The following is a 9,776-nucleotide window of genomic DNA, read 5'->3' as shown; positions in this document are numbered from 1 at the left end:
TTTCTCGGCAGCAAATCCTCTAACCAAATACTAGTAGCTTATATTGGCAGTTTTCTAGGGAGTACTCTTTTCTGAAAGAAGCACCAATCTATTTTTATTTATTTGTACAAAGTGTCACAACTTTGACCCAAAGGTCTAGAGCTATTTAAGGGTGATTGGCGTAGTACTCGGAGATTGATTGTAACCATGATTTTCATTAGCTGTCACACTGATTGTAAGCATGAGCAGGTGGAAGATTAGGTTAGTGCGAAGATTACCTTAAACACTACCGTGCTCGAAATCTCCTACTCATTGTCAAACCAAGTAAGGATCTCCTTCAACCTGGCTAAGTTTGCCTGGTCGCCGCCGGCGATCTGCCTGATTTGGTGCTAGCTTTGGAAGATGGGAGGAGAGACGGTGGTCTTGCAATAGAGAAGAGGGAGAGGCGAGACGGTGGTTTTGGGATGGAAATGATGGAGAGGAGAGGAGGTGGTTTTGCAATGGAGAAGAGGGTGAGGCGACACGGTGGTTTTGGAATGGAGATGATGGAGAGGAGAGGAGGTGGTTTTGTAATGGAGAAGAGGGAGAGGAGCGTGCGGCAGCGATTTAGGGTTGGACGAGAGGGTCGGCGCGCTGTGACAGGATCAAAATCAAAATCAATTTACCCTTCAATTAAGAAAGCGACCCCACATTAACTAGTCTCCCTTTTATTCTGGGTCATAATTGACCATGATTTTCGCAAATAAAATATATGTTATACGTTGCAAAAATAATATAATTTGAAAGTACATTCAGATACGAACTAAACGATACAATTTTTGGTGACATGCATTCACATTTTGCTTGTCAAATACAGTACGTGGTCAAACTTTGACCCAAAATACGCAAAACAAAAAATACTTCCAAGACCAGCGCCGCTCTTCTCCTCTTAAACCACCGCCGCTCCTCTCCTGTTCCAATCTAAATCCAGCGCCGCTCCTCTCCTCTTCCATTTCAAAACCACCGCCCCTCCTCTCCTGTTCCAATCCAAAACCAGCGTCGCTCCTCTCCTGTTCTAAACCAAAACCGGCGCTGCTCCTCTCCTCTTCCATTCAAAAACCACCACCGGCGAGTGAAGGTGCTGTGGAGAAGTAGATCGATGGAGGAGTACAGCCGATACGTGAGGATCGCAGGCGGCGACCCTGTGAAGCTAGCTAGGATGTTGGAGATACAGTATTGGTTTGACAACAAGGACCAACTAGCGGCGACGGCGACATCCATGGCCAAATATCTGCAATAGAGCGAAAAGGCGGCGATACTCCCAGAGGGAGTCGCGCGGGAGTACATAGAGCTGCTCCTCTGGGCCATGGAGCAAACAGATTCACTGAATCCGGTCGTGAGGGAGCGGTGGTGGGAGTATCGATCCCAGATGGAGCATCCACCAGAGATTGAAGGATCGAGCATCTACAAAGTGTCGTTTGTGAGGGTGTCGTGCCAGAGCGAGCCGGTGGAGTCTTTGTCGACCGAACCCAACTGCAAGAGGAGAAAACCAGTTGGCCCGACGACGCTTCCCCGCCATCCTCTCCCTCGCCGTTCACATCGTCTCACGGGGCAGCTGTCTGCCGCCGAGGAATAGGAGGGATTGCCCCCCCAGACCAATAGTCGGGCAGGTTGTGAATTGTCAGGAGGAGCTTAGGGTTGTTAGTATTTGCAGGTTGTGAATTGTGTTTTGTGTTGTGTATTTTGAGAGTACTTTCAGATATGAATGTCTTTTGAATTTTAGATTTGCAGTATTGAGCATATGAAGCATTTTATGAATTCTAGAGATCTATTTTTAGCACTTAAAAATGTAGTTTCATAGGAGTATAAAAGTGCAGACAATGTGATTCTCAGAGAAGAAACTGCAAGTTTCAGTTTCAGATAAGAAACTCCAAGTTCAGTTTCAGATAAGAAACTGCAACTTTCAGAGGCAGAGCATTTATATTAACACGGCATTTTTAAACAGTGTTAACATCATGCTGGAAGTTTTATTCATGGTCAAAACTGGAACTACCAGCCAGTTAACATCATGCTGATCAACATTCATGCATAGCACATCTTAATATGATGCACAGTCAAAGATATGCTATTTTTAAGATGCCCACACAATGTCGAGTGTGCGAAAAACAGAGAAAACAAGGGACGAAGTTTTGGCAAGTGTTGGCCGTGGTGTGCGTAGATGACAATTGGGACCCACATGTCAATAAAGGCAGAGGAAAAAAATTTGGAAATATTTTCTCTGCACAGGTGGAATCGAACCCGGGCGGAACAGCTGTCGGGTAGTGTCACTCGGCCACTAGGCTAGTTCAGTTGTTTCATTACTAATAAGGCACTTCCTCAGGTGGTCGGATCTCCTCATGCGCCTTTATGCGCTCGCCGCGACGCCGCTGTCTACCGTTGTGAACATGCTAAACAAATGAGAGGAATCTGGAGAGAACTGTACGTGGAGAGGCGGACAGTCGGGACCCACCAGGTCTATGGCCGTACGCAAGCAAGTGCCTCATCGAAAAAATACTTCCTCCTAATGCTATACTGACGTTGGGGCCCACGGGTTTGTCACATAGTTACATTTTTTAGGTGCTTCAATGTAGTTACTATAGGAGATAAATTCACAACGAAGCCGGGGAGCTGGCAGGTATCATTTATTATCACTGGGGCAGCAAGTATCTGCTGGGTTTTGGGCTACCCCGTCTAGGCTTTCTTTTTTAACATGCGCAGCCCATGACCTTGGATGGGTGGTCCATAGGCCTGTTTGTATTTTCTTGAGGGCCATCATGTATCGACCGGCCTATGGACCTCCCATCCGAGGTTTTATTTTTCCTGAAACATCGGCAACCCAATTTATGTATTTTTTTGAAGAAAACGCAGAGGTCTGTTCTATTTTTCTATATAAGAATAGGAACGCCTGGTCCAACTTATGTTTCCCTTCTAACTATATTATATATATTTAAATTATTTTATATGTTATTATATATTATTGTTATTGTCATCATGTCGGTGTACAAAAGTAGGGGCGCTCCTTTTGACCCCTCTACTTGTGCACGGACAGTCGGAGCCGCGCCCATAGCCACACTAAGCAGAGCAGGGGAGGGAAGCCGAAGCACAAGATGGCCAAGGCAACGCCAAGACCAAAGATACCAAAGAGCAAGAGGGCGAGGTGGACTCCCCCAGCAAGATCCTTGCCGGGGCAGACCTCCGCGGCCCCGGCAAGAACCTTGCCGGGGCAACTTGCCCAAACACCAGCAGAGCGAGCCGCCCTTGAGCCCACGGTTTCCAACCCAACCAACTACGATTGGACCAGGGCTCGGGAGGCACCTCTGTGGTGGCATGCAGATCTTTGTCAAGACCATAGATATATGAGATCAGATGAGGACCAGAAGACGGCGACCCTCGGCGGGATCCTTGCCGAGGAAAGCCACAAGACCGCTTGCCGGGGACGACTGCAACGCCATGGCAAGACCCTTGTCGGGCCCCCAGCAAGGCCCTTGCCGAGGGCGTCAGCGGGGCCACAGACAGGCCCGCGTCGGCCAAGATTCCACCGCCGTCCCCAAGCAGCTGCTAGCTCAACCAGCTGGGCAGGCACCTGCGTGGCGATGGGCGGCCTCTACGCCAACTCAGCAAGCACCTGCGTGGTGGCATGCAGATCTTCGTGAAGATCCTACCACTGCGCCACCTCAGCTGCCTGCCTACATGGCGCCGCATGCACCGCTGGCCTGGGCGCGTGTCGAAGCAAGGCAAGGCGGCAACGGACGGGACGGGCCTCGTTCCCGTCCCCAATAAAGCAAGGGACACCTAAGCTACGCATTAAATGTGTCTTGTCCTGTAACACGAGCGATAAGCTCGCAACACTGTAGGCCTTTCCACCTCCTATATGCCACTGTGGCAGCCCCTTTTGACTATAAAAGGAGGCCCATGGCATACTGGAGGAGGATTCGGCTCTTTTGAACTACACAGCCACCATAGCTAGTTCGAGAGCTCAAGAACACTCAATACATCCACCAAAGCAGGACTAGGGTTTTACGCATCCTCGCGGCCCGAACCTGGGTAAACGATCCTTGTGCTGACTGCTAATCCTGCTCTTCTCACAACCCCTCGCCCCCACAACCGTAGTAGGGATTCTTGTGATCCCATGGGTGTCGTTTCCCACCAACACATCATATATTTAACAGATACTTACATATGTAAGAAAACAATATCGCACATCTTATTAACTTATAAAAATAATTTCTTAACAATAAAATCCTGGATTTTTTTTGGCAACGAAAATCCTGGTGATTGTGTACAAAAGCTTGGTAAGATTTAAGGACCAATGTAATAATAAATCACTTATTATATATATATATAACAAAATGCTCAGCCCCTGTTTATTTTTGATAACATTGCTGCGCCCACCCCAACATTATAATTAGAATAAGCCCAGCAAAATCGTGTATTTCGAGAAAGTGCAAATGGCCTGTAATTTTTTAGGAAAAAACATAAATGGGCTGCATGGACCCTACATTATTTGTTCACCCAGCCCAGCTAATGGACTGTAATTCAAAAAAGAGAGATCAAATGGACTGTAAATTCTACCCCGCAAAAAAGACTATAAATTATGAAAAAATTGGTTGAATACGTGCCACATTTTTGGAGGCTGAAATGTGGGCCAATAGGTCAAAGCCAATGCAAGTCGTTGTCAACTTAGTCAACAAATGATTCTGACATCGTTAGCCGTTGGATTTACATCCAACGACCGACATCCATCTTCAATCTCTCGTCTTCTTCCTCTAGCGCCGCCGGGACCACCTGCTCCCGCCTCCTGCTGCTAGCAGCTCTGCTTAGCACGCTTCGCTGTGAAGCGCTACTCCACCGTTGGCCAGGCCATCCATCCACCCCTCCACACCTCCTGTTCTTCTCCACCGACTGTCGAACCACACTGCACCAGAACCAGTTAACGCTCGTACACCTCTCCGTCTGCGACTCTACTCCCGCGTCTTCCCATCTCCGGCTCGTTGCTGTCCGGGGCCTCGCCGTCGTCCACCACCTTGGATGCGCTCGGCGTGGAGTGGTCAACGTGGTCAACGAACGACACCATCGGAAGTAGACTGTGCGTGGAGAGGCTGACAGATGGGTCCACGGCCGCACGCAAGGAAATGCCTCCTTATTACGTGCAAAATAATGATTCCTCCACCTGACAGCTGGGACCCACCGGAAGGGCCTCTGTATTTCGCGAAAAACGTTCCCACCGCTGACAGGCTGGACCCACCAGCTATATCTTCGCACGCAAGGAAGTGCCTCCTTATTACGCACAAAAAAATGAATACCCCCTGCTAGCTGGGACCCACAATAGTGGGAGGCTGACTTGTGGGCCAACTAAGTTGACGGGGACGGAGGGCTTTGTCAACTTAGTCAATATGAACGATTCTACCTCCAGTGACCATATGATGTCCAACCAACGGCCGTAGTGCTTCTTCAACCTCTGGTCTTCTTGCTCCAGCCGCCCAAAGCAGCGCCGGTCGTGCCTCGTGCTCCTGCCTCCCGTGGCCGGCTACGATGCCGCGGAGGCCTCACCGCCCCCTACTACTCCCACCGCTGGCCAGGCCATCCCTCTACTCACCCACATCCCCTGTTATTCTGCGGCGACGGCAGCCTCACACCGCAGTGAACCAGTGAACCCTCATACTCCTCTACGCGTGGGCATCCACTGCCGCGTCTTCCCCGGCTCCGCGTCGTCCCCTTCCTAGGCCTCGCCGTCGTCCACCGCCCTGGTGCTCTCGGCACGGCGTGGTCAACGTGGTCAAGGAACGGCTTCCATCGGACGTGGACTGTACGTGGAGAGGCTGACAGCTGGGTCCACGGCCGCAGCAAGGAAGTGCCTCCTTATTACACGGAAAATAATGATTCCTCCACCTGACAGCAGGGACCCACCGAACAGGCAACCGTATTTCATGAAAAAAACGTTTCCCCCCTGACTACTGGGACCTACCAGCGACATCTTCGCACGCAAGGAAGTGCGTCCGGGAAAAAATGATTCGCCCCCCTAACTGCTGGGACCCACCAGCGACATCTTCGCACGCAAGGAAGTGCCTGACAGACGGGACCCACCTGGTCGAAGCGTATGTAGCGTTGTCATTCTGGTCGCGAACGTGTACGTACATACTGGTCGATGTAGAGGCGCGCACGTGTCGTAGTAGAGGCGCGCAAGTAGCATGTACATGTATGTACAGCGGCCAGGGTGCAAGAAAGTAAATACGGCCAACGGCAGAGACAGCAAGGGACCAGCAAGGGCCAAGGCCCGGGCCAACATGCCAAAAAAATAATTTATAGCAGCGATTTTTTGTTTCATAAGTTGTGTGTTATGCTGTTCTAGGCCTTGTGGCCCTCCCTAACCGATGAGCAATAGCAAAAGTGGCACAATGAATCATGTACAAGGCTTGACTTTTCTCTAGTGATATTCTATCCCAAAAAGCTAATCCCAAACACAAAGAGGCAAAGCCACCCCCGGCTCCCAGCCACACGTGATTCCTCTTCCCACCTTTCCCTTTCCTTGGTCCCCTGCGGTCCAGCCTTTGCTCTGCTCATCCATGGAGACAAACCACTAGCCCCCAAATCTCCTAAATCTTTCTAGTTGCTCTCTCATGTAGCTGCTGCAGCGCCGCCGGCCGGCTGGACGGCTCATCTTTCTTCAAGCAGCTGCAAGCACACAAGAGGTATATATTCTTGATTTGAGATCCCTCTTTCTCTGTCTCTCAGATCTGAAATTTGTTCTATAATTTTTGCTTGGCTTTTCAATTCTCTAAATTGGATAGTCTTATAGTGGTCTGTGTTCAATTTTTCTAGGGTAATCGGTTGTCTCCATGGCCAAAAATAAAAGAAAGCTTGCAACACTGCATTCTTTTTTTGAGAAGAAAAGAAGAACTGATGTTCCACAACAAATTAATTTGGTTGATGCCCCTCCCTTGGTAGATGCAAAAGAACAAGTGGATGAACAAGAACAAGTAGAAGAAACTCCAATATCAATAACACCACCTCAGGTTGTGAGAGGGAGAGGCAATGATGATTCTGCTATTTTGGTGGTAGAAAGAGAACCAGGTCTGCGGTGCCAAATTTCACATTATCCTCCTAACGATAAAGAAAAAACTTGAATGGCATATATAAAGCATGGGGCATATCATTTTAAAATGGATGAGTATCCTCCCGATGAGTCGGTGACCCATCCACGCAAGTTTCAGTATTATTGGTTTAAGAGCTTCCCTTGGTTAGAATATTCACCGGATAAAGATGCAGTCTACTGTTTTCCATGCTTTTTATTTTGTAAGAAGCCACTTGGAAAGAAAGGATCTGATGTGTTTACAGTGAAAGGATTCAAAAAATGGAAGAGAGTTAATGACGGAGAGAGATGTGCATTCTTAACTCACATGGGAAAGGACAGTAAATCTGCTCATAATTATGCTGCAAAATGTTATGATAATCTGAAGAATAAGCCATGTCATATGGAACCATTAGTGGTGAAGCAAACAGATGGGGATATCAGAAGGAATAGGCTGCGGCTTAGAGTAACCTTTGATTCACTACGGTGGTTAGCATTCCAAGCTTGCCCCTTCCGAGGACATGATGAAAGTCTTGATTCGAAGAACCAAGGTAATTTCCTTGAAATGGTGAAACTGATAGCTTCTTATGATGAGGAAATTGGTGCTGTAGTGTTGGGTAATGCTCCAGGCAATGCTAAGTACACATCGCCTACAATTCAAAAAGAACTTCTAGGTATCATTGCTTCTAAGGTGCAAAGTGAAATCCGTAAAGAAATAGGAGATGCTAAGTTATGCTTGCTTGTTGACGAGTCAAGAGATGAATCCAAAAGAGAGCAAATGGCAGTAGTTATTCGTTTTGTTGATAAACCTGGTTTCACTCGTGAGCGTTTTCTTGATATTGTTCATGTTGCTGATACATCTTCGGCTACACTAAAAGAAGAGATATCTTCTGTTTTGGTTCAACATCAGTTAGATGTGAACAATATTCGCGGCCAAGGATACGATGGTGCTAGTAACATGCGTGGAGAGTGGAATGGACTACAAGCAAAGTTCATGGAGGAGTGTCCTTATGCATATTATATCCACTGTTTTGCTCATCAGTTGCAGCTAGCTCTTGTTGCTGCATCAAAAGAAGTAGCCGATGTTCACAACTTTTTTGATCATCTTGCTCTTGTTATCAATACGGTTGTGTCTTCTAGTAAGAGACATGATGAGTTGCAAGCAAATCAAGTTGCGGAAATGGAGCATTTGATTGAGCTCGGTGAGCTTGAAACTGAAAGTGGGGCTAATCAAGTCGGAACTTTACAACGGCCTTGTGATACTAGGTGGAGTTCACACTATGCTTCTGTTTGCAGCCTTGTGAAATTGTACAAACCAACATTTTTGGTACATAAAAGCATTGCAACTGCTAAAGGATCTGGTACTTCACCTTCCGCACGAGCAAAGGCTTCTGGTGCTGTTAATTTGATGATGTCTTTTGACTTCATATTTATTCTGCATGTCATAAAGAACTTATGGGAATCACGGACATGCTATGCAAAAAGTTGCAACAAAAGTCTCAAGATATTGTGAATGCCATGGATGATGTTAAGACTACCAAAATGTTGATCCAGGAGCTAAGAGATAATGGTTGGAACAAGCTTCAAGCTGACGTGCTTTCATTCTGTGCCAAACATGGAGTTCAAACACCACATTTCAGTGAGTTATATGTGGATTTCGTTAATTCTCGTGCGGAGGATGAGACTACAGTTGAGCACCATTCTTTTCATGGTTGCTGTTGATCAGTAAGCACAAGAGCTGAATTGTAGATTCAACAAACAAGCTACAGAGCTTCTCATCCTGTGTACTTCCTTGGACCCAAAAGATTCATTTCGTTCATTTAACATTGATAATATATGTTCTCTGGCTTCAAAGTTCTATCCTGCTGATTTTAAAGAACAAGAAATGAATAATCTAAGATGTCAGTTACGACATACGAGAATGTTGTACCCACAAGCCCAAAGTTTCAGAATTTGACAACTATATCAGAACTTTGTCAACGACTTGCATCTAGTGGAAAATCAGATGAATATTACTTGATTGACAGGTATCTAATGTTCTCTGTTCCTGTATTGGTTGATTTATTCATTGCTAAAAATTCTAACTACTTCTTAATGTGCAGACTCATTCGGCTTGTTCTTACTTTACCGATTTCAACGGCAACGACAGAACATGCATTTTCTGCCATGAAACTTGTGAAGACAAGGCTTCGGGATAAAATGGAAGATGAATTTCTAAGGGACTGCTTGCTAATTTATATTGAAAAGGAGATTGCTGTTGGAATATCAACAGATGCAATTATAGATGAGTCCGCTGAACCACCACGTCGAGTGCCATTTAGTTGAAGGCCTGGAGCAAGTTAGTTTCTCTATCTTCTATTATCTAGAATTTTCTTTTGTGTGATGTACCATTGAAAAATTGCATATCTTCTTGTATCAACGGTGAATGATGGTGTAATCAATGAAAAATATTATGCTATTACATCTGCTTCACTGTTTTTTTGGCCAAAAATTTGTACGGAAGTGTTGCTGCCTTCAGTCGGCCCGTGTTATACATTTTTCCTGGCTCCGCCACTGAATACGGCCACGTACGTACATACGGGCGGGGTCTTAAAAGCCTACTCACGCATACGTACGGCGAGGGCTCGTGTACATGGCTGGGTCAGAACGAAGAAACTGCGTCGTCGTCGTGCTCATGGGGAGGCAACGGAATGCGTCATGTTCATCGGGA

The 9,776-nt window shown here is 46.8% G+C and overlaps 1 protein-coding gene across 1 annotated transcript; it reads left to right on the top strand.

The window, feature by feature from the left end:
• Positions 1 to 6,412: 6,412 nt before the first annotated feature.
• Positions 6,413 to 9,527, top strand: LOC109755994 (uncharacterized). The gene is made up of 3 exons (XM_020314865.3): positions 6,413 to 6,686; positions 6,817 to 9,093; positions 9,169 to 9,527. The coding sequence occupies exon 2, from the start codon at positions 7,122 to 7,124 to the stop codon at positions 8,577 to 8,579; it is 1,458 nt and encodes a 485-aa protein (XP_020170454.1). The 5' UTR covers positions 6,413 to 6,686; positions 6,817 to 7,121; the 3' UTR covers positions 8,580 to 9,093; positions 9,169 to 9,527.
• Positions 9,528 to 9,776: the final 249 nt, after the last annotated feature.

This window comes from Aegilops tauschii, chromosome 7, assembly GCF_002575655.3.
Source record: "Aegilops tauschii subsp. strangulata cultivar AL8/78 chromosome 7, Aet v6.0, whole genome shotgun sequence".
Lineage (NCBI taxonomy): Eukaryota > Viridiplantae > Streptophyta > Magnoliopsida > Poales > Poaceae > Aegilops > Aegilops tauschii.
Note: the sequence above shows the minus strand (reverse complement) of the source record. Positions and strands in the feature narration are given on the sequence as shown.